The 25,558-nt window shown below is 34.9% G+C and overlaps 1 protein-coding gene across 7 annotated transcripts; it reads left to right on the top strand.

Annotated features, from left to right (window-relative positions):
• Window positions 1-1,210: 1,210 nt before the first annotated feature.
• Window positions 1,211-24,635, top strand: LOC129303942 (DDT domain-containing protein PTM). 7 transcript variants are annotated; one of them, XR_008591556.1, is made up of 11 exons: window positions 1,211-3,162; window positions 3,258-3,869; window positions 4,701-5,829; window positions 6,964-7,246; window positions 7,352-7,476; window positions 8,339-8,796; window positions 10,889-10,917; window positions 18,108-18,737; window positions 18,942-19,144; window positions 23,703-24,042; window positions 24,457-24,635. XR_008591556.1 is itself a non-coding variant. In XM_054943537.1 (10 exons), exons 1-9 carry the CDS (start codon window positions 1,481-1,483, stop codon window positions 19,124-19,126), a joined length of 5,133 nt encoding a protein of 1,710 aa, XP_054799512.1. In that variant the 5' UTR covers window positions 1,211-1,480; the 3' UTR covers window positions 19,127-19,144; window positions 22,165-22,468. The 7 variants fall into 7 exon arrangements, 5 of the variants coding, with proteins under 5 accessions (XP_054799512.1, XP_054799510.1, XP_054799511.1 ...); XR_008591555.1 differs by lacking the exons at window positions 23,703-24,042; window positions 24,457-24,635 and adding an exon at window positions 21,543-22,063 and having other exon boundaries at window positions 18,942-19,215; XM_054943537.1 differs by lacking the exons at window positions 23,703-24,042; window positions 24,457-24,635 and adding an exon at window positions 22,165-22,468.
• Window positions 24,636-25,558: the final 923 nt, after the last annotated feature.

The following is a 25,558-nucleotide window of genomic DNA, read 5'->3' as shown; positions in this document are numbered from 1 at the left end:
TATGCTTTACGAACGTTATTGCCGCGCTGGTAAGGTTGCAGTGTGGGTCCCATTTTACTATTTTTCTAATATTTTCAATACATGATAACAATTACTTTTAATCTATTTTTTTAATACGTTGTGTGTTAAATGCCCCTAGGCAACTAGCTGAAATTTTAATTAGTGGTTCAAATTAAGAACTTTTTTTTAATTGTTTCATCAAGACTGTAAAACAATTTAGCCCAATTCATTGATAAAACATGCTCCTCAGATCAATTAACTATTATGGGAAATTTTGTTAATGTATCAATTGAATTATTTAACTATTATAGTAAGTTTTGACAATTTTATATGTCAATGTATCATGTAACTATTTATTAAGTTAATCATTTTAAGACAATAATTTACTTATGAAAATTGAAGCCCCACCTATAAAATAGAAGATTTTGCACTTATTAGAAGGATGAAATTCATTGTTTTCTTGATTAATGCATGAACGACATAAAAAGCTAAATTTCTATTGCAGTTATATAAAAGTAATCAAATATAGCTTATGAAATCAGTAAAGCTGTTTAAGAAAGAAATTAAACTTTATGCCCTATTAAATGATTCACCAATCACATAACAATTATTAACAATGAAAAAGTAATAAATATTTTGAAAGCCTATTATTAATATTAATATTATCTTTAAATGATATAAGATATTTTTGGATGAAATAATTTAGTATATTAATTATTAATTAATAAAACACAAAATTAAATGCCATGAATGTTGTTGACTTGTATTTATACCGTAGTGTAGGTTTGTATTTAAACAGTAGTTTCAGACAAAACCAAAAAAGAAAAATCTCATAATTTCAATAAAAGATTTTGATTTCTTGATGTAAAATTTTTTTTGATTTCTTTTTCGTTTAAAGCCCAGCACGTCATAGTAAACCCGTTAGTCATCTTTGATTATTGTGATCTTTACCAGCAAGGAAGCGTCAAAATTCAGCCTTCAACAGACAAGAAAAAGCAAAACAAGTGTCTCTTCCTTTGAACTTCTTGTCCTAGCAATCATCAAATTGCAAAAGAACTCACTCAAAGATTTTGGAGAGAATTAAATTAATTACTATCAGGTGTACTGAGCTATTAACTGATAGTTCTCTCAAAACTTTTTTTTTTTTTTTAAGTTAGATTTTCACACCTACTTTGATTTCCTTCCTTTGGGGATTTCACTTCGTTTGACCCATTTGGTTTCTCGGAAAGGGAGAGTGACGTTTCTCTAACTTCCGCGCACTTTCTCCTCGTTTCAGGCTTTCACTGAGTGCCCGTTACGAACATTTCTCAGGCGTCTCATTATTATTATTATTATTGTTTCATCACAGGCTTCCTGTTCTCCAACCAAGCCCTCCCTCCTCCTTTTTTGGGCGCCTAAAACCCAAATTTTCGAATTCTTTTTTGACCACATATAGGGATCACAAGTTGTGCTGGGAATTGTGGTTCTTCCTCTTCTTCAAATGGAGTTCGTCGGCAAAACTGTTAAGAAGGAGATCAAGGGGGTTGGGATTATCTTGGGAACAGTGAAATCTTTCGATTCATCGTCTGGGTTCGTGGAGATCGTTTACGAAGATGGTAACTCTGAGGAGCTTGAATCGTCTGACGTAGCTTCTCTTGTTCAAGGTGAAACGGAGTTAGTAAGGGTGAAGCGCCGGGGAAGGAAGCCCAAGAAGAGGCGTCGTGTCGAAAGGAAGCATGACACCTGTGGAAGCCCAGGTAATATTGGTGAGAATTTGGGTGTTTCCATGCTAAATAATTCCGAATTTAGGGGGGTTTCGGATGAAGATGTTTCTGCTAGAAGGAATTTAAAAGTAAATGGTGAATTAGATAATGGGGCCGGAGGGAATTTGACTTTGGGAACTGAAGTCATGGGCAATTTGAATTGGAGTGCCAGCTCTAACGGGATCAAAGAAAATCAACGGATGGAAAGCGGTTATGAAGAGAAATCCAAAGATAGTATATCCACTAATGGTAATTCCAGCATAACGGATTGTGCAAAAGATGGGTTTGATTTGAATGCTAGACTTAACCTGAACGAGGCCTTGGATCTGAATAATGGGTGTAGTTCGCATGTTAATACTGAGGATGGTTTGAACAAAAGGGGTTGCATTGATTTAAATGTGGATGTAAATCATGAAATTGATTCCAGCCCCAAGACGACTGATTTAGGTTGTCCAGCAGCTGAAATATCTAAGCGGGAATGTAATTTTGATTTGAATGTGGAGGTATGTGATGAAGTTAAGGAGACTCTGGGTGACACCGCTGGAGACGGATTCTCAGATGGAGGTGGTTTGTTTGGTAAAATGGGGGAAAGCCAAAAGTCAGAGACAGATATTAGTCAAAATTTTGTACAAGATGACAGTGTTAAAAGGAGTTTGGATGATATCACAAATTCAATCAAATTGGAGGGAATTGATAGTTTCCAAGAGTGTGCAGGTAAAGACACTTCTGTGAGTTTGATTGAGGAAAAGGAAGAAGGATTTTGCAATGGAGATACTGTGGCTCTTAACTCTGTTGTGGTTTCAAATGCTATTTCTGTCAAGGGTTGTGGTTCTGTGGATGTTTATCGGGATCATAGTCCTTCTGAAACTGGTATTGCCATAACTCATGAATGTCAAAATGAGCCAGGAAGCCAATACAAACAAGGAAGTGGCCGCAGGAAGAGAAGAAAACTATCGGATAATCTGAAAGCCACTCCAGAGACAGTTTTAAGGAGGAGCTCTCGCCGTGCATCAGCTCGAAAACGAGATTCAAGCCCTATAACATTGAATGTAATGGATGATCCTTTGATGTCTCCAGGACCCAGTGCCATAACAGAAGAAAAAACGATTCTTTCTGGCTCTGAGCAGTGTGAACAGTGTAGTGAACTATCACCAAAGCTGCAACTACCCCCATCTTCTCAAAATTTGAACTTAGATAGCATTCCTGGTCTTGATCTTTTTTCCATTTATGCTTGTTTGAGGTCTTTCAGTACCATACTATTTTTAAGTCCTTTTGAGTTGGAGGATTTTGTAACTGCACTGAAGAGTGTAAATCCTAATATATTATTTGACAACATTCATGTTGCTATTTTACAAACTCTTAGAAAGCACTTGGAATACCTTTCAAATGAAGGTTGCCAATCTGCATCCGATTGCCTGAGGTATATATTTTATTTTTGCATCCATTGGTCTTACAAATCTATTTGGTCTTGATTTTTGTGGATTATATACATGTTCTTCATATTTTTTCCTGCAGAAATTTGAACTGGGATTTGTTGGACGTGGTCACATGGCCCATTTATATGGCTGCGTATTTTCTGATTCATGGTTCTGGACTTGAAACTGGTTTTAATCTCAAGTATTTGATGTTTGGAAGTGACTACTACAAGCAGCCTGTAACTTTGAAGATTGAAATTCTTCAGTGCCTTTGTGATGATATGATGGAAGTGGAAGCTATAAGGTTGGAGCTTAACAGAAGATGTTTGGTGATTGAGGCTGATATGAGTTTTGATCAAAGTATGTATCTTGACATTTGCAAGAGAAGAAGAGATCTGAGGGACTTGTCTGGTGGCTTTTCTCTGTCCGAGGAGATTGTTGATGTCACAACTGACTGGAACAGTGACGAATGCTGCCTTTGCAAGATGGATGGAAGTTTAATATGTTGTGATGGTTGCCCTGCTGCATTCCACTCCAAGTGTGTAGGGGTTGCAAGTGAACATTTACCTGAAGGTGACTGGTATTGCCCTGAGTGTGCAATTAGCAGACGTAAGCCTTGGATGAAACCTCAAAAATCACTTCGAGGAGCAACCCTTTTAGGAATTGATCCACATGGTCGCCTTTTTTTTGAGAGCTGTGGTTACCTGTTAGTGTAAGTGTGTATATGCCTTTGTCCTAGATGTAGTCACTATTTACTTGCTATTATAAATGTCAATTCTTTCACTATAAGTGAATACACTGTATTACCATATAAATAATAATTCTTAAATTTGGGAGCATATCTAAGAGGGATGCATAATATGGACTTGCTTAAATCAGAGGTAGAGTAAATTTAGGAAAACCTAGGATTTGTTTGGATGGATGGCACAGGATGGAATAGAATGGATTGAAATGGCCAAAGTGGGTTGAGCAATTGTTTAGGTGTTTTATTTTAAGGATAGAGCGGAACAATAATGGACAGTCTATAAGAACACTTCTTGCCATACCCCAATTTGTGTTTCAGTCAATTACAATTATATCCTCCTTGGTTAAAATTTGCTAGAATCACAGTCTAATTATAAGGATAATATTTAAAATAATTTATAAGCCATTCCATCCCCTTAATGATTCCCTATCTTGCCACATCAAACTCTTAAACAGTTGAGTGGCATGACTTACAATTCTGTTACCTCATAAACTTCTAAACATGATTCTAGTCTTATCGTTGTTTTGGGGTCATTTGCAGTGAGCTAGTGACTTTTAATTGATATTGTAAGCTCCTCCCTGATCTGACTCACTGACTGTGGTTGCCCTGCGCCTTGATATGACAAAAGGATATTCTCTTAAAGACTTTGAGCTTTCAACATAATATTTGAACTTATCGCTGGGGAAAATGCCGACCACATTGAATTTTTGAATAATACAGATTTATAAACCTTTGTCAATTTGTATTGCTTCTGATCATCTTGCTTTCTGCTCATATCTGTTTTTGAAAACATTTCAGGTCAGATTCATCTGACATGAGATCCTCGTTCAATTACTATCACATAAATGATCTGCATGTTGTAATTGAAGTGCTAAAAGCGGCTGATGCTTTCTATGGTAGCATATTAATGGCCATCTGCAAGCACTGGGATATTCCTTTTAACTTAAATGGAGCAACTTGTCACCTGGAACTCTCAAATCAAAATGCTAGCAGGAACATGCATGTGAAGGCAGAATATTCTGCTCTATATCCATCTTCAGCTCCTTTTTCATCCTCAGAAGCATTCTTGGACAAGAATAAGGTTGCTGATCAAAGAAAGTGTGAAAAAGCTTCTACCGTACAACCTGTTGGCCAAGAGTTTCTCAAAGCTGAGAGACAGTTAGATTCAGTGATAATGACAGAAAGTCCCTGTGTTGCTTCAGAAATGTCATCGGATACCACACAAATGAGGTCAATCATTGGTGATCCTCTAATGCATGGACTCAATGATTCCAATAGATCTGACGAGGTCTTGAATCAGCCAGGAATACCAGAGAAAGTGCACAGAGTCAGTCACTCTTTGAGGTCTTCCCGCTTAGATGTGAGCCATAAGACAAACTTAACATCAACTATGTCCACTGGGAATAGATCTACTTTGGATATGCCTTGTGGAATTGACTATGTAAACTATTACAGCTTTGCTCGAACAGCCTCATTAGTGGCGGAGGAGTTGATACGTAAATCATCTGAAAAGATCAACAAGCATATTGAAATATCTGAAGAAGACTTTATTTCAGAACAAGCGAAGGCTATTATTAAGAAATCTACAAACTTCTGCTGGCCAGGTTCTCAAAATGTAAATGCAGCTGCTCAAAAGGAAAAATGTGGGTGGTGCTTTACGTGCAAAGTTGAAAATGATGACAGAGATTGCTTGTTTAACTCTGTGGTGATGCCTGTTTGGGAAGTGTCTAAAAGTGATTTAGTTGGGTTTGAACCAAAGAACCAGAATGCTCATCTTAGAGATGTCATATTTTATGTTCTCTCCCTTGAGGATCGATTACGTGGGCTTCTATTGGGGCCTTGGTTGAGCATCCATCATTCTAATAATTGGCGTAACAATCTTCTTAAGGCATCTGATGTTGCATCTGTTAAATTCTCATTACTGACTGTAAGGATATGTCTTCTGTGTCTCGCAGTTATTTATTGCAAAATATATATTTCAATAATCAGCTGTGTGACTAGCATATGTTTCCATTACGATTTATGATGTTCTTTTTGGTATCATTGGTCAAGTCATCTCATATGTAGTATTAGGATGATCCATGTAAAATTGTCTTACAAATTCTTGTTAGTGCTAATTAAGTGGAAAAAACTAATGTTCTATGTCAATATAGTTTAAAGTTTTAACCCTGCACATGAGTGAAAAACTGTGCAATTTTAATTTTCTTTTAGCACTATTTGTTGATTAATAAACGGTCAAAATTGAGATCATACCTAGGGTTTGGCCAAGGGATACTGAGGATCAAATCATAAGATTCAATTAATAATTTGTTATGTCTTACCATCCCATGAAAGTAAGTTTTGGAAACTTATATGGTTCCTTTCTGAATTAGCAAATTAGCTTCCTAGTACTCATTAATGTACAAGTCACTTCTTAGAAACATAAATTGAAGCAAATTTATTAACCATAACTAAGTATTGAAGTTATATTCCATATAAAATGTGTATCACACAACTTGTTGATTGGCAATTCTGTTCTTCGTCTACATAATTAATTATGCTTTTATCCTGCTATTGATAAGTCCGGGCTCATAATTGTTCCATTGTTTTGTGTTTAAGATTAGCCCATTTCATTTTTGGTAAAAAAAAAAAAAAAGGATTAGCCAATTTAATGTTCTGACTTTTGATTATAAAAATCTTGGTTAACTTTTAATGTTTAGGAGAAGGGGGTTTTCGTTGAGAATCCATTGATTTCATGATACATTTTATGTAATGAATACATGCTTTTAAGGTAACCATTACCATGGCAAGTGTGTTGTTTGATTACTGGCTGGGGCAGCTCTTCTTTTGGTTGAGTGTGTGCGCCTGTATTTCTGTTTGACTGGCTACATGTTGGCTTATATGGGTTATGTAATGGTTCTGTTGTTATTAAGGATGAAATAGTGGTTTTCAGATTAATTGGACCTCAAGCCTCATCAACACAAAAGAGTTCTTTCAAACCTGGGCTGGGCTCAGATCATCTAGGTTTTGGATTTACATTGACCTCTGGTTCATACTTAAGCATCCTTAATATTTTCTGCAGCTAGAGTCCAATTTGCGGCCTCTTGCTCTTTCGGCAGACTGGTGGAAACATGTGGATTCTGTTGTTACCATTGGTTCAGCTTGTCATATTGCAGCCAGTTCACGCACATCTTCAAGGCATATTATTGGAAGGAAAAGGGCTAAGTTCTCCGATATTGAGTCCAGTGCATCTTCTAATACAAGTGGTTTGGGAACATATTGGTGGAGAGGTGGTCGGCTTTCCCGTCATTTGTTTAATTGGAAGATTTTGCCGCACTCTTTGCTTACCAAGGCTGCTAGACAAGGTTTGCAAATTATTTTCACATGTATGTTGGTTGTAGTGCTAGTGTAAGGAGTTAATTAATCTTAATGATTATTTTGAATTTGACTGAAAGTTTGAAATTTTGCAGCTGGGTGTACAAAGATACTGGGTATTCTATATCCTGAGAATTCTGATTTTTCAAAGAGAAGTAAATGTGTTGCTTGGAGAGCCGCTGTGGAGACATCAATTAGTGTGGAGCAACTTGCTATTCAGGTATGATCACTTGACCTGTTGACTGATCTTGGCATCTATATTAATGTTGCTTATCTCTAATTTGGATCTGCCCATTTCTGGTCTTTAACACAGGTATTGTGGTCAGATTATTTGGGATAATATTTATATCAATTATGGTACTTTAGTTACACTTTTTTTTCTGTGATTGCTGTGCAGTTTCAAATTGGAGCTGATCAATAGCATTTACTTTAGTATTGTCACTTAATATAGTCTAAAGGACATCAACCAAGATATTCCTTAATTCAGGCTAATCAATCAATATTGAACTGCATTCCTTAATTGCTCCCCTAAATATTTTTCAGAAGGTCAATACAGTAAAGTACTTCAATGTATTGGACGGAAAGATCCGTACATATTTTTTGTGTGTTAAGTACCACCAGATAGATGCTAGTTGATAATTTTTATGCTGATCATTGGGGTAAGGTCTTACCGTAATAAATTTGGCAATGCTCCCAGTTGAAAAGAACAAATTAGGGAAAGCATTAATTTTGTAAGAAACATTTTTACCTTGTTTTTACTGAGATCTTTCACAAAAATGTTTCTCAAAATTGGCAGGATAAAGAAAATGCTTCCAACAAATAATAATTAAACTGCACCACATACCTGGTCCCAATGGGCTGCACTACAATTGATGACTTTTGTTTTTTTTTGGAATAACATGACGGTGGTGAAAATGTACCTACTCATGCAAACACCCAAACTCAGGCAATGGTTTGATAAGTTTTGGGGCTTTATACTCTTGCTAAACTATCATTAATGGTAGCTGATAAAATTGCAGTGATTGTCATGAATTAGCTGTCTCTTATATTCTAAGGTTCATTGGGCTATGGTGTGGTTTCAGGTTAGAGAGCTTGATTCAAACATTAAGTGGCATGACATTGAGAATACTCATCCTCTGTGTGTGATGGACAAGGAATTTAGAAAATCAATCAGGTTGTTCAAAAAAGTAATTGTACGCAGGAAAAGCACTGAAAGGGAATCTGCAAAATATCTTCTTGATTTTGGGAAGAGAAGGGCTGTGCCAGATATTGTTAAGAAACATGGTTCTTTGTTGGAAGAATCAAGTGACAGGAAAAAGTATTGGCTGGAAGAACCTTATGTTCCCCTGCATCTTATAAAGAATTTTGAGGACAAAAGAATCACTCGGAAGTCCAATGAAATGAAACCAGGAAAAGTTCTGGAGATTGGTGGATTTAATGAGAGAGCTACCCAAAAACGGGGTTTTTCATATTTGTTTTCTAGGATGGAAAGGCCTAACTATCATCAGTGTGGCCACTGCAACAAAGATGTTCCAACCAGGTATCTCTGGCAGTCGCCTTCACCTAGAAATGCTCTTGACTTCAGTTCCATATCCTATATGTGTTTTCTCCCATTTTCTAGTCGTCATTTGCAGCACTTGTTTATTCTAAAAACCAGAATATGCATGTTAGAGAAGGGATGAAAAGAAATGCTTGGACAAGACTGCAATTGAAAAGAAACGGAGAAAACGTTATATTCTTAATGCGAGTTATTGACTTGCTTAGTTAGGCATCCAATGTCTCTCTTTATAGTTGTAAATTAGGTGAAGTATGAGGGTTAATGCATGTAATGCAAATCATCCCACCATTCATCTAGGCACTTGGCTTAACCTAGCCATCATATTCCCTATTCTAAGAAAGAAAGCAACCAAAAAAAAAAAAATCTGAAACAAATGAGGAAAGTGCATCTAGGAAGACAATTTAAACAGTCTCTCTGCATGTTTTAATAAGAAACCCTGAGCAAAAGACATGAATAGCCTGCTCTATTAAGTTACATATTCAGAAATACGAGCATTTCTATCTTTTCTGGGGTTGAATTGTGTACGTGACATTGTTACCTTATTTAGCTTCTGGAATTTTCAATTGTTGTCGTTTTGTTTAGTTTTTTTGTATGGACGAACAATTCTATGATTGTTTTATGACTTATTTGTTTCTGCCTTTCTGGTACAGAATATTATTATCAGTCTAAAAAGTAACAGTTATTTTTGAACTTTGTCTTTGATGCTCAAGTGTGGTTGAATGTAATTTGTAATGTTTATGTGAATTGTTTAAATTTTCATTCTGCAAATTAAGGAATCCCACATCACATAGGACTTGAAACAAGGTTTTCTTTTTTTCTTTCTTTTTTTTTTTGGTTTTGTTAAATTATTTTAAAGGATACCCAAAAAAAAAAATGTACATGCTGCTCGTCATGTTTAATGGTTAACTGCAAGGATTAAAAACCTCATCAGCATTGAATTATATGAGACATTGGTTTATGGTTCACTGGTCGAGTCATGGTCAAACTAGTTGCTATTAAATTAATATATTTTCATTTTATAATTCTTTTGTTTTTAAGAAAATATTAAATAAGGAAAATATAACTTTCGGTCCTTGAACTTTTTCTCAATTGTTGATCTAGTCTCTGAACTTTGATTCAGAGCAACTCAATTCTTATAATTTCTAGACTTAGTGTAACTTAGTCTCTAAATCCTTAACTCAATGAGTCACAGGGACTTAGTTGTACTAAGTTAAAGTTTAGAGACTAAATCAATGATTGAGAAAAAGTTTAAGGAACTAAAGTTATATTATCTCTATTAAATACAATGCAGTAGTGACCAATTATTGATGAACATGTGTGGTTAATATAATATCATTCACGAATGATGATTTCCACTTAGAAATTGAGAAAGATATAAATCTTTAAAAATGAAACAAGTATGATTGAAACTTCAATCTAGTGAAGAAGCTATAAGTCTTTACAATCACCCCAAGTTCATCAAATGTTCAAGGACACACTTGTTATATAAAGGAAATGGCAAAGCAATTGGCACTCTTGGAAGACATGTTAAAGCTAAGCTAAAAAGATCAAGTTTTTAAAAAATACAGGTAAGTAACATGAAGTATAAAGATAAAAACCTATGATTTCATAAAAAAACCTTTAAGACATAAGTTAAAAAAAATCAACAGCGATCAAAGGAAAAAAGAAAGAGGAAGAGAACTCTGTTTTGTGTGAAGTCAAGATAGTATACAAGTCCCACATCATCAATTTTAAGGCAATGGATGGTGTGGCTTCTATATAAAAAGGCGGGGGCCCACATTGCGGCTGATCTTCAATTTGGAAAAAAATCAGATCTTTGGCACTTAGTCTTCTTTTAGTCTGGTTGTTCAAAAACCAGTCCAGTTTTGGCTTGCTCAGTTGGTCTTTGACTGGTTCTGTTCTAGTCCCATTTACATCATATTCCAGGCTGTACTAATTACTGGTTCCTAGTTCAACTGGTTGAATTGGCCAATCTGGCCTGGTTTTTTAATCATTGGTTGCACTTGGAGGTTCTTACCTTCTTGAGCACTTAATTTTATCTAGTAGTAACTTTTTCCCTTTCTTCAATTGCCAGGGAAGCTGTGAGCTGCCAGTACTGTAATGGTGAGCATTTTCACTTAAATCTGGCGCTTTTGTTTTCTCTTGATGTTTACTTGCTGCTTGTAGATGGAATTTGACTCCTTTCTTTATACCATTTCAATTATTTGGAATTGTGTCTTGAATCAAAATTTGTTAGCCTTTGCTTTGAAAAAAAAAAAAAATTCGCCTTTCAATGTAGACAATAAGATGTAGCCATCAATATGTTTACATGTATGTATGTATATATATATATTTTGATGCAATACATATAAGTTATTTTTGTTTATGATAGTACTTACATTTACCATTTTTTTTAGATGAAATTTGTTCATGTCATGTGTGGGTTTGGTCATGATTGATGTTGAAATCTCAGCATACTCCTTTTTATGATAGTTGATGTGGTCATTTCTTTTGTGGTTAAAGTTTTAAACTTAAATATAAAGCATTTTGAGATAATCTTCAATTGGATGCTTTGGGGAAGAAATCAGCTCGTGGATATAAATGTAAGAGTTAGTTGATATTGGTTATAGGGGGCGTTAGTGGTAGTTAGAGTTGTTGAGTAAGCCCAGGACCATATAAAAGGGTTCAGAGTACCCATGAAAGGATGGTGAAGATGATGATGAAGTGAATTGGGGGAATCCATTGCCGTTGGTGTCTGTTTAAAATCAATTTTGCATCATTGATAAAAAAATCTTTCTATCATGGATTTTATATGCAGAAAAATTTACAGTAATTCAAGATGTTTTGGTGTACCAATACTCTATCATAAAATGAATGTATGATATCATATTCAAGTATAAGAAGCCATCAACTACTTGATTGCACGTATTGATGTTATTGATTCTTTCTAAAAAGTGATCAACAGGGTTTTTAGTTTTGATTTGATGGTAAGAACAATGAAAAGTACATTCCTAGTCACGTGTGCGCACAGTGTTTACCATTACATAATGTATAAAAAGTGGGGAAAAATTCAGAACAAGGATTATAAGAAGTCACATGAAGCCTAATGGAAGTATACATAAAACAAAAGCTATTTTGAGATGATCAAAACAGTGAGGTAGGTATAGATTATGTAAAAAGAAAAAAATATTTTTAGATCTGCTAGATTGTGGTTTCTAGTTATTTTGGCATATCTGGCAGGGAGTCTCAAAAATCTTGTGTGGGCAGCTCCTGAACCTTGGTTTGGTAAAGGCCTAAATTGACACTTTGTTCAGGCGCTTGATATACGCTTTCTGGCAAGGCACAAAACTAGCTTCTTTCTCCTTGGCTTCTTTAAATCAGGAAAAGGGAAATTGCGTACACAAGGGAAGCCCTAGATTGATTTATTTACTTTGGAGTTTAACTTTTTAGGTATTTGGATCAGAAACTTAAATGTTCATTTCCACTGTTAGGGATATATATACACGGGTTACATGAGTTGACTGTACAGGGAAATAATAAACGAAATAAAATCACTCATTATCTCCCACAATCTCATCTAATTATATCCCTATAAATCTGGAGTAAATAATTCTTAATTAATTTTTAATTAACTCTATTTCGCACTCTCCCTCAAGTTGGATCATAGATACTAATCATGTCCAACTTGCTTTTGCAATTCTCAAAAGTGGGCTTATGTAACCCCTTGGTTAACGCATCGGTTGCTTGGAGATTTGTTGGTAGGAAGGTCAAACAGATGATCCCATCTCCCTAATAAAGTGCTTGTCGATTTCTACATGCTTCGATCTCTCATGCTGTACCGAATTTAAGGCCATACTTATGGCTGCCTTGTTTTCACAATACAATTTCAGTGACAAGTTTAACTTGACATAAATTTCATCAAGTACCCTTTTTAACCATATTTCTTCCATTATGCCTTTTGCTTGCGAAGGAGAACAAAATTTTGTCATTCTATCGAATAATACATGATAAGGAGGTAAAGGAAGTTCTTAAGAAAGTGGCAAATGGTAGAGCCAACGGACTTAATTGTATACCTCTTGAAGTGTGGAAATGTTTAGGTGAAGAAAGGGTGCGATGATTAATTAAATTATTTAATGTGATTTTACAGTGCAAAAAAATGCTTGACGACTGGAGGAGAAGTACATTAATTTCTATTTATAAAAATAAAAGGGATATTCAAAATTGTATTAACTATAGAGGGATTAAACTCATGAGCCATACAATGAAATTGTGGGAGAAAGTAATTGAGCATGGGTTGAGATTGGAGACAAGTATTTCTGAGAATCAATTTGATATTATGCCAAGTAGATTGACTAAAGAGGCAATTTATCTACTAAGGGGATTAATGAAAAATTATTGTTGTAAAGATAAAGATTTACACATCATTTTTGTTGATTGGGAAAAAGCTTATGACCGTATACCAAGAGAAGTACTTTGGAAAGCCTTAAAAAGGAAGGGAGTACGGATTGCTTATATTAAAGTTATACAAGATATGTATGAGGGGTAAAAATTAGTATAAGAACGTCTAGTGGTCAAACAAAGGATTTTCGTATAAAGATTGGACTATAATAGGGATCATCTTTAAGTTTTTATTTGTTTAACTTGGTCCTAAATGTTTTGATGGAACATATTCAAGGGAAAATTCTCAAATGTATGCTCTTCACGAATGATATAGTTCTTATAGCAGAGACAAGAGAAGAGATTAATTGTAAACTTGAGTTGTGGAGGAGGACATTGGAGTCGAAAGGTTTCCGTCTAAATAAGAGTAAGATGGAATATTTATATTATAAATTTGGTAAGAGATTAGTCGACAGTAATGGAAGTGAAATTGGGAGATCAAATTATACTTCAAGTGAAAAAGTTTAGATATTTGGGAGTCATTATTTAAAATGATGGCGAAATCAGTGGGGATATTTACATAGGATTCAAGCTGGATGGTTTAATTGGAGAAAAGCTAAATGAGTTATTTGCGACTGTAAGGTGCCTAATAAATTTAAAGGAAAGTTTTATCATACTGTTATCAGATCGGCTATGTTATATAATAGTGAATGTTGGGCTCTAACGGGACAGCAAGAGCATAAAGTTGGAATGGTAGAGATGAGAATGTTACGATAGATGTGCGGACATAAACGTAAAGATAAAATTCAAAATGAGCATGTACGCAAAAAAGTGAGGGTAGCGCTTATGGAGGAAAAAATGGTAGGAAATTGTTTGAGATGGTTTGGACATGTACAAAGAAGACAGCGGGAGGTACCAGTAAGAAGAATGGACCATATAACTTTGAGTCCTGTTAAGAAAGGTAGAAGAAGGTTTAAGAGAACACTCTTGGAAGTTGTTGAACGCGATCTCTTAATAATATTTCTAAAAGCTTGGTAAATGATAGAGCGAAATGGCATCTTATAATTTCTGTAGCCAACCCCACCTAGTGGGATAAAGGCTTGTTGTTGTTGTTGTATGCCTTGTGCTAGCACCCTTAACTCAGACTCAACACTACTTTTGGTGACAACTCTTTGCTTTTAACTTTTTTTACATAACTAGATTTTCCCACACAAATGAACAATAAATAGAAGTAGAGCTTTTGTTCGGCTGATGTCTACCCAAATTTGCATCAATGTACACTTTTATAGTTCTCCGTTCATGTCTCTGAAACAACAAGCCCTTCCTATTGGTACACTTCAGGTATCATAGAATTTTGTATGCTGCCTACATGTGTTTTTCCTTTGGTTCGCACATGTATTGACTAGCTACATTTATTGCAAACGCTAGGTCAATTCGCGTGGTTGAGAGATAGATAAGTTTCCCTATAAGCATTTAATATTTCTCTTTATCAACTAATTTTTCTTTCTCCTTATCCTCTTCTTTTTCAACTAGCTCGATTTCTTCATCAAAACTTTCTTCTTTTGTCGTTGCCTTATGTCTCTTCTTTAGTGTCTCAGCAGGTTTACACCCCAACATGCCTGTTTTCTTTAAGAGATCAAGTATGTATTTTCATTGAGACACATAAGTGCCTTGCTTTGATCTTGCAACTTCCATTCCTAAGAAGTACTTCAACTTTTCTAGGTCCCTAACCTTGAACTCTTGACTCATCAACTCTCTAATTCTTATGATTTCCTTACTGTGATCACCAAAAATAATTATATCAACAATATACACAATGAGAACACATCTCTTATCTCCCCCTATTTTGACAAACATGGTGTGATCCGATAGTCCTTGGTTATAGCCTTGAGACTTCAAGATTTGTGAGAATCTATCAAACCATGCTCTTAGTGACTACTTTAATCCATACAATAACTTCTTCATCTTGTATACTTGATCACCTCTCCCGTGATCAAAATTGGGAGGTAGAGTCATATACAGTTCCTCTTTCAAGTCTTCGTTTAAGAAGGCATTCTTGATATCCAACTAGTGTAAAGGCCAATCAAGGTTGGCTACTATAGATAATAACACCTTGATGGTGTTTAACTTGGCAACTGGTGCAACGGTTTCTGGTAGCGAATGTCATATGTTTGTGTGAACCCTCTTGCTACTAACCGAGCCTTCAATATTTCAAGACTCCCATCGGCTTTGTATTTTGGGATGAACGCTCACTTGCAACTCACAAGTTTCTTGTTCTTTGGTTTATTTACAGCTTCTCAGGTCCCATTTTCCTCCAATGCTTTCATCTTTTCTAAGATGGCTTCTCTCCATCCTGGTGATTTTAGGGCCTCTTGAGTCTTGAATATTATTTGGAATACTAACTGTATCTACATTGGCAATGAAGGCTTGGTACCTGGGAGATAATACTTCGTATGACATATTTTTGAATTGGATGCTTACATGCAATAGGCAAGTTTAGATCAGTTTTTGTTCCTCCCTGGCATCATCATTTACATCCTTAATTTCTGTCATATTCTCATCTCCTTCTGCAAAACCTCTTACTGGTTTTGAATCAAGGACCGCCTTAGGTGTGGAGGGTTTAGTACCTTGCTTCTTTTTCAATTTGTAGATTATGATCTCTTTTCCTATGGCACTTTTGTCCTTGTTATCCTTTACACCTACATTTTCTTTTGCTCTTGGGATAAAAGATTCAGGGACAGACACTAGCTCAAGTGGTGTGACATCAACAAGGGGGAGTGAGATCAATCCAAGGAATTGGAGAATACTTGAAAAGTGACTGAAATTCACTCTGAAGTCTCCCTTGAATTGAAGGAGCAGGATAAAAATGTTCATGTTCAGAGAATGTAACGTCATGACTAACAAAAAGACGTTGGGAAGATGGGTCAAAACGTTTATAATCTTTCTAAGATGAAGAATAACTAATGAACAAACACTTGACAGCCCTGGGTTCAAGTTTAAAAGTGGAGTTAAGGCAGACAAAAGATGAGTACCCAAGTATTTTCAATGGGAGATTAGTTTCAAGATGTTGTAGAGAATGAACTTCACAAAGGCAATCAAGTGGTGTGGCATAGGATAAAATTTTGGTCGACATTTGATTTATGAGGTAAGTAGCAATAAGAATGGCATCTCCTTAAAAGTATTTCAGCATATGAGTTGTAAACATAAGAGCACAGGCAACTTTTGGTAAGTGTTTATTTTTACATTCAGCAATCCCTTTTGTTGAGGGGTATTTGCACAAGAGCTTTTATGAACTAGGCCCTTCGTTTTCAAAAACTCACTCATAGTCTTGTTTAGGTATTCTACACCATTATTAGTTTGAAGAATTTTGATAGAGGTGTGAAATTTGTTTAGAACTATGGTGTAGAATTCCATGAATATAGATGTCACTTTAGATTTCTCTTTTATTAAATAAACCCAACACACACGAGTATGATCATCTATGAAGGTATTAAACCATATTTGGCTTGAGTCCAGTTTGGAACACATAAAGGACCCCACGCTTCATTATGAATAATAGAAAAGGGGTTGGAGGCTTTGTATTCAATGCATGGGAAAGAGGAACAGTAGTATTTAGCCAATTCAAATAAAACATTTTATTTGATGAGAAATGAGGAAACAAATGACTCAAATGCTAAACATTGGGATGTCCCATTCTTTTATGCCATAACCAATAGCAAGCCTTATGGTTTGAGCCCACTCATGATAGTTGTGTCTGTTGAACTTGTTGGATGGAAGAAGAGAGGACCCTTCGGCAGAACTCAACCCGTGGGGAGTTCTGCCATGGGTGTGCGTTAGAGGAATCTTGGCGCTAGAACCCCTGGAAGAAAGTATTGGGCTGCTCGACCGAGACTCCCCTTTTGGTCGAACATTGTCACATTCGATTTCAAGGTTAGAGTTGACCTTCTCTAATACCATGTTGGTATTTGGATCAGAAACTTAAATATTCTATTCCACTATTAGGGACATGGGTTACATGAGTTGATTGTTTAGGGAAATAATAAGCAAAATAAAAGCACTCATTAACTCCCACAATCTCATCTAATTATTTCCGTTGAATCTTGAGTAATTAATTCTTAATTAATTTCTAATTAACTCTATTTCACAAATTTATTGAGAAAATTACTGCATAAACTACTTACGGAAACTCTAGTTGAACCCTGGTAGCAACATTATGATGTTTTCACCTTGTGTTATACATGGGTTTAGTGGGGAATCAACTTGGTAAATGAGGAAGGCATTAAGGAATAGAGATTTCGTTTTTGTCCGTTAACCAATGATGGGTGAATTTGGGAAAATGTTTTTCAAGTGGCAGAGAAGGAAATTTTTACTTATTGGATTAGCCAGTTTGGGCAATATATAATTAGATAGATGAAAAAAAAGTTGTTGGATATAACATTAGCGGGATAAGGCTCATCGTTGTTAAAGGTGAAAAGTCAGTTAAACTGAATATGAGGATATATGGAATCTCTCTGATACCAAATGCTTTGTTTTTTATGTGTGAGTTTGAGTTTTTCTTAATTATGTCTGTATTTGGTCGTAATCCATTTTTGACTTCTATAATTTTGAATGTCATGTAATTTGCATTACATAATTGAAGCATTAAATTTAAATTTTTTGTTTTATTGCATATTATTCTTGCTTCACTTGAGATGCACTTCACATTATCCAGATGGATGTATGTTAAAAAACAAAACAAAAACAAAAAAAACAAAAAACTGATTATGTTACCTATTCCTACCTTTTCTTAGGGTGAGACAAGAAATATGTATGAATTTTCATTTGACCCAATATTTGAATTGTTCTATGCTTCTTATGCTACTGCTTCCCCCTTTCTTGGTGTTATGTGTTTCAAGAACTTGTACTCCAATATCTGATTATTATGGTATAATGGACAGGATTCTTCCATAAGAGGCACGCCAGAAAATCTGGTGGCACTGCTGAATTCACATATTCATGTCACAGATGCCTAGATGGGATGTGTGTAAATTCTAATTCTAAAAGAAGAAAACTTGACCCAAAGCTAGGGAATATTCAATCACAAAAAGGTCGAAAGGCCCCCTCAGTGGGTAGACCAGTTAAGCAAAAGGGCAGTAAAAAGCCATTGAGTAAGAGGCGGCAAGGAAAATCTCAAACCAATAAAAAGTTGCCACCAAGCGTACCTCTTCGTCGTTCAGCCAGGAAGACCAAATGCTTGTATGTGCAAAATAAAAGGAATGTAGGACGTAAAAAAGGAAAAAGAAGCAAATCCAAGAAGGTGACATCTAGGAAGGTCAAGGAAACTACTTCTCGTTCCAAGACGGCGGTAACTTTTGAGCGAAAGAAAAGAACTCATGTCTGTAACAGTTACTGGCTTAATGGTCTTAGGTTGTCCACAAAGCCAAATGATGAACGAGTACTTCTGTTTAAGGAGAAGAAGCATCTTGCCCCCTCAAAAGGTTTTTCTAACGCCTTTGATCAACCTAAATGCCATCTTTGTTGTGGAGATGGATGCACTTTGAGTTATATTGCTTGTGAAATCTGCGGAGGTAACTTTGTACTTTCTTTCTGTTCTTTACTTAGTAGTAAGTGGCTAGGCTGGAGAGGAGATATTATAACTGCAACGATATCATATTTAATAGTCGGGATACTATTTGAACCATGTTGTATAAAATATTAGCTGCTGTTTTATGGTGATTTTTCTTTATTAAATATGTATTGTAATGTGATTTAACTTACGTGTTAATATGCAGAGTGGTTTCATGGAGATGCTTTTGGACTCACTGTAGAGAATGTTAGACAACTTATTGGATTTAGGTGTCATGTATGTCGTGATAGGACTGCACCAATCTGTCCCTACAAGAATAGTAATGCCCTGACTCATGCTGAAATCAAAACTGCAACTGAGTGTGCAGAGGAACTACCTAATTCCGTTTAACTTCAGCCATTGAGTCAGGTACACTCTTGCAACCTCTTAATTCAACTGATTGGTTGACTTGGAGTGAAAGGATAGAACATAATGAAAAGGTATTACACCTGAATTTTACAATGACAAGCATTTAACCGTAATTAATGCCTTATTCTATATGCTGGGTTTTTTAACAAAAAAGAATATTTATTAGAGTTCGACTGTTTGTAATCTTTTCTTGGAATAATTTTCTTGCGAACAATTTTCACATTCTGGATCTGTTGATGAGTTAGAAAGGCTAGCTTGTCGTGGTTGATTGGTTTAACTAGTTAAATCAAAGTATTAAAACAATTATAAAAAACTGAATATTAACTACTTTTGAACTATAATTTTGGGTGATTAGGTTCTTCTCATTATTAATAATACCACTGAATTGTTTTGATAGGATTCTTTAATAAAAATGGGAAGTCTAAAAGCGCTAAACATTGCTTGTGAAGAATTGATACACAACTAGGATAACAATTCAATGTTGATCCAGGAAATAGGAACATGGATGAATTCTTTTGTTTTCTTGAGTTATGAAATGTTTTCCCCCCTTCTCTATTGTAAGGTGAAATGTCGAATACTTTAATATGTGAGGAGCTTTTTAGTGTAATAAAGAGTATTGCCTCGGGAAGTAGGAACCGTGAATGATTCCAACTAAATTTTGAGAACTGAAAAATTGTGAACATTCAAATTTGAAGTGATATTGCCTTGCCTCCCCCCGGCGGCAGCCTCCTTTCTATTTCTTTTTCTTTTCTGAATATCAGAAAGCATGATGCTCAAGAAATTTAAACATCATTCCTGGTGTCTTAGAATATACCGCCATTCCTATCCTCTTCCACCTCTTAAATACAAGGTGAGGGTGGCTCAAGGGTATTAAAATCATCTCCCATCTTGTTTTCTAGTCTTGCCAAATTGTCAGCACATCTGTTTGCCTCCCTGTAGGTGAACTTGATGATGATCCTGCTGTCTGAGATTAGTCTCTCTTTACCCTCTGATAATTTATCTGTAGGAATTATTCATGGTGTCATTTCTGCAGGTTATATTGATGGCCTTTGCGCTAACCCAATAGATTTTCAACTTATACCAGCCTGATCATTGCAGAACTTAATGTCCCTAACTATACCAAGTATCTCTGCAATTGCTGGAGGATGATTTTTTAGCTTTGAACGGAAACATGCAACCTAACTTCCTACATCATTCCTGATAACTCCTCCGCATGCAGCTGATTCTGCTCAACTTACAGAAGTGCCCACGTCCAGCCTTTTCTTCTTGTGGTATCTATTTGATTCTGTATCCTCCTCTCTTATCATTCTTAAAAGCTTTTTGTTCGACATGGTCACAGAAAGACTCCTGTCCGGCTTACTGATATCTTCCCTCACATCTTCATCAAACGACAACTCACATATCTGAACCCAAATTTCCTGGTATCCATACCTGAAGATAATGTTCCAACATCCTTTGTATTTGTTATCTTGTGCAGCATCCGATTTATAGTTGTCTAGCCATTCCTCTCTTTGAAGTTTGAGGAATATATTCTGTAATTTTGGATTTGCTAGAGGCTTCCAGAAATCAGAAACTCTGCAGCAATCTCTTCAGTATACAAAGGAGCTATTTCATTCATCCAGTTTGCTCCCAAATGGGCAATTTCTACTCTTACTAATCCTACCTGGTATCTCAGCTCCTGCGTATGAATTCTGTGATGGTTAAAGAGCCACCCAAAGAACGAAATCTCCTCTGTAACAACCCAGGCCCATTTTCTTTTTCATGTAGTGTCTCCTCTAGCTTGAGCTTCTTCAGCTAGCAACTCATGCTGATTTGACAGAGTGGTAGCCACCATTTAACCGTCTCCCACTCCACTCTGTCTTCTCCCTTGCTGCATATATGGGGGCTCTATTCTTACAATGAAATCAAGAACCCATTGGGGAAGCCATCACTTTGATGGTTTAACCTGTACAAATCCCACCATCACAAAGGAGTTTAGGAAATGAGCTACTTTTGCTTCTAAATCACCTGCAAAACACAACTGGTAGAATAAATATACAAGGCTCAATGTTTTTTAACTTGATTGACTTCCAACATTCTCCTTGATCTCATTTTCGATAATGTGACTTAACCTTTTCATACACCAGTAAATATATTAGGTGACATTGTATTTTTAAGGTCTAGTTACATGTAATTATCAAAATTTAAAAAAAAAAAAAAAAACTTTAGCCAGAACAATTGGTTATAATGGAGGCTGTAAAACTAGACTCTAATACCATCAAATAAGCGCTCAATGTTTGTGTGTATGTTAGTATGTGGTTTAATAGATGTTCTATCAAAGTCGAAAAAGCTATCCACTCAATGATCATATATAGCATGTTTGTACAGGATTCTCATATCGGATCTGGCTTCACTGCAGATTTGATGGTTTGTATTGAAAGGATATATAGTAGGACACCAGACACCAATTTCTTGTAGGTCCTTTTTCTTCCTGCAGGAGAATGATGCTCCTTCATAAGTTTCATTCAAATTGAAAAATGAAAAAGAAAAGAAACAGAGAAAACTAACCGGTTCGAATGTCATCATGAGGAGAGAAATTATTGAGGGATCAGAATCTTGTGGTGCAGCATGCTACGTTCTAGAGGGAAAGAAGAATAATGGCTAAGACAAATATGTTAGAGAGGCTGAAGGAAATTGCATTTGAGGAGGATAGCTTAGAGAGTTCATACATTAATTGCATTATTAATGATTGTCAATCTAACCCATGTCCATGTGTATTCATTGTAGTTACATTCTTTGTCATGTAAGTCATATATTGGAATGATATCCTAGTTGTCTTTTATTTAAACCTTTTGAAGAAATCAAATACATGATCATAGCATAGCTTAGCAAAGAGGAAGTATAGCTCTGCAAGAATGTTTCTGCAGTTATACCTGTTTATATACACTTTGATTAGAGGGGGAAAAATGGGAAAGAAATTAAAAGGTCACTTTGAGTGTTTTGCTGCAAGTGATCAGAAATCATAGGACCATTTTCTTCAGGTAAACTACTTGTGGTTGTCCAAGAGAACGTAGCAGGTGTATGAATGGCCTTCCAGCTTCTGAACTGCAGCCAAATCCAAATAAAATTGCCCTGTCAAGCTGATAATTGCAAGGGAAAATCACTCCCAGTTTTTATGTAAATAATCTAAATATATAAAAATCCTAAGAAATTATAGAATTATTTTAAAGCCCCAAATTGTTACGTACTGTTGGATAATTGTTACTTGTTAGTGGAGTTACAGCCTATTTGGATAGCCCAAGTAATCGATTATTTGGGTTAAATAATCGATTTCAATTAAAATTATTCAAACAGTAAAAAAATGATTAAAAATCGATTATGAGGCACGTTTTCCTGAAAGCTCCCTCCATCTGTTTTCTGTCAAAAATTTGTTAAAAATGTTGGGAAAAATTACAAAGACAAACTTAAAAAAAATTATAAAGAAAGCATATAATTTAATAAAAATAAAATTAAATTCTTTTTTTTAATAAAATTTAAACTTTGTATCTTCAAAAAATTAATATTTAGTTTTTAAAAGTTAAATTATATGGTAATTTATATAGCTAAAAATTAATTTTGATTAAATTATTCAAACATCTTTAATTTTGTTAAAATTAATTTTAGAAAAACAATATCCAAACACATTGTGTTATAACATAATTAATTATGATTAAAATTTATTACTTAATTAATTATTTTCATAATATATTATATCCAATTTTAATTCAAACGGGCACTTACTCAACTGATAATTAAGCAGTGATAATTAACAATTATAATTGACAACATAAGTGAATGACATATGATTACAGAATAATTTTATGATTTCATTTGGTTTTTCTAAATTTAAATTGCTTGTAGAGGACTTGAGAGTGATTTTTTTTTTTGGTAAATTGCAACGTGTCTAGTAAGAAATGGTTGACCTGTGTTTACACGCTTGCACGTTTTTTTCTCCAAGACATACAAATTTTAGCTGTGCAAAAAAAAAATGAGGGATAAACTAACAACACAAAAGAAAACCTTTGTGTGTGTGTGTGTATTTTCTTTGCCTTTAGCATATATTATATAATTTGTTTACATACATAAAAAGGGTAAGGGCAATTTGGATTATAAACTATAGGTTAGAACATATGAGATTCTAAACTTATTTTTTGTGTATTTTTTATCTCTAGATATTTAAAATTGTACTTTTTTCATATTATAATATAAGTTATAGTTAACTAATTCATGATTTATGAATAATATTAGTTAAAATTTTAATTTTTTTAAAATATTTATATCTTTTTATTTATACCCTCATTAAATACAATATAAAAGAGACTTAATAATAATAATTAAAATTTCAATGCATGATTTTTTAAAAAAAATAATAAATAAAATAGATATATAGTTGAAAAAACAAATACAAAAGTCACTCAATATTTTATATTTTAAACCAAATAAAATTTTTAGAAGCTGTTTTATATTTTGATGTGGGGAGAGTAACAATTTACCCCCTATTATTAGATTGGAGAAAACAATGATTACTTTAATGGTGTAGGACTCAAACATTCCGACAAGGGATTTTATTTGACCTTTGGTGACGTGAGTGTGGGTTATTAATGTTCCTTGAGATCTTGCAATTACTTCCTCATCATCGGAGAAGCTTTGCCTTTACTTTTCTACACGCCATCGACAACCAACAAACAAGAAGGGAGACAACATTAGCGACGTTGCGCCATGGTTGAATCTGCATCATTGTTGTCTGGAACTGGCACGACGAAGGTGAGATTGATGAGACAAAACAAGGTGTGGAGATGCGCTATGAAGGTGCTGTAAGACATTGTCATTACAGGTTGGCACCTTTTTAGGCTCATGAAGCAAGGGTAAACTATAAACAGGTACTCAAATTATTGCTTTGTTTCTTTTGGGTTTCATTATTTAATCACTAAGATTAAACTATGTCCAAGGTGACAGTGAGAGAGATGTTGGTATTTTAATTTTATATGGCATAATGGTGATGTGGGGCATTGAGCTTTTAACAAAATTTTGAAACTCGGGTCTAATTGGATGGTCCAAGCGATTCCCCTATCGATCGCTCAACACAATGGCTTGATTCAATCATTTGGACAACTTAGCATTTAGATTAGGTTGACCTAGGCGGTTTTAAGAAAAATGGAGTTAACCCAAAAATTGAAGCTGGTCAACCTAGTTCAAAGCCTTAAAAAAAGAAAACTTAGGCTCAGATGCTTGGATTCTCAATTTTTCTTCTCTAATATCTAGTTCTCTTCTTTAATTTTTAATCTTTCCTCCAGGCTCTAATCTTTCCTCCAGCCTCTGCCTCCAACTCTAGCAATCCAACCTTTGGCATCAAGATCGAAAACTTGTGAGTTGTAATATGACAGCATGTCTCTAGCTCTAGTGTTTTGCTTTGAGATTGCAAGCTCATGCCGGCATGCCTCTTCCTCTAGTTCCAGTGGTCCAAGCGTCTAACCTTTGACATTGAGATCCCAAGCAGCATCGACCAATTAATATTTTATTCAAATATTTGTGTATATAAATATTATTTTTATTTAATTTTTATGTTACTGGTTCTACTGCCGATTTAACAGATTGAACCATAAGAATAGTGATTCGTTGTTCTTTCTAGTTCGACATTCGATCGAGGTTTTGAAAACATTGGCTTTTAAACTATATAAACAAGTTATATAAAGAAAATAGTATGTCAAGACTCAAGAGAGAGAACATAGACTGAATGCTTCATGGTAGAACCTGATTCAATATATGTTATTTTGAAAAAAGGTGAAGAGCAAATATGTGAGAATCAAAACAGAAACTCGAAATGAAGTTTGTTTAAAATTGCAATGACGGAGTGATCTTCTCATGTGTATACTGCAAATTTGGATAGTTAAGTTGGTGAGGGAAGTGTATCTTCCATCTTTATTGTTAATCCAACTATTTTAATCATAGTCTTTTCGACAAGCACTATGCTTGATCCTTTTTGGTTGTGGGAAAACGAGTGAGATTCCACAAGTATATCCTGTAACTTTTGTTTGATGATCCTTTGCAGCTTCACTCAAAGTCTTCTTTGAACAAATCCCTATTTTTCATTATAAAATGATAAAATCCCATGCAACTTTATATAATCATATAATCAACTAACTTTGTAATCAAAAAATTAGATAACGGTTAGGGTTAAATATAAAACATTATTTGTCAAAAAAATTTGAGTAGACCATAAAGTTATATAAACTAAGTAATTAAAGAGTCAGGTCCAATCAACAATATAAACACAATAGTTAGCCCCAATCTCAATGAAAAGCCTCAACTAAATAAGCACGTTGAAATCCCGCTAATTACAAACCCATTCCATAAATCGTTAGTACATAAAGGCACAATCTCAAACAATCCCGAATT

Source organism: Prosopis cineraria, unplaced genomic scaffold (genome assembly GCF_029017545.1).
Source record: "Prosopis cineraria cultivar Desert tree isolate PC_DT_omini unplaced genomic scaffold, ASM2901754v1 PC2, whole genome shotgun sequence".
In the NCBI taxonomy this organism is placed as follows: Eukaryota; Viridiplantae; Streptophyta; class Magnoliopsida; order Fabales; family Fabaceae; genus Prosopis; species Prosopis cineraria.
Note: the sequence above shows the minus strand (reverse complement) of the source record. Positions and strands in the feature narration are given on the sequence as shown.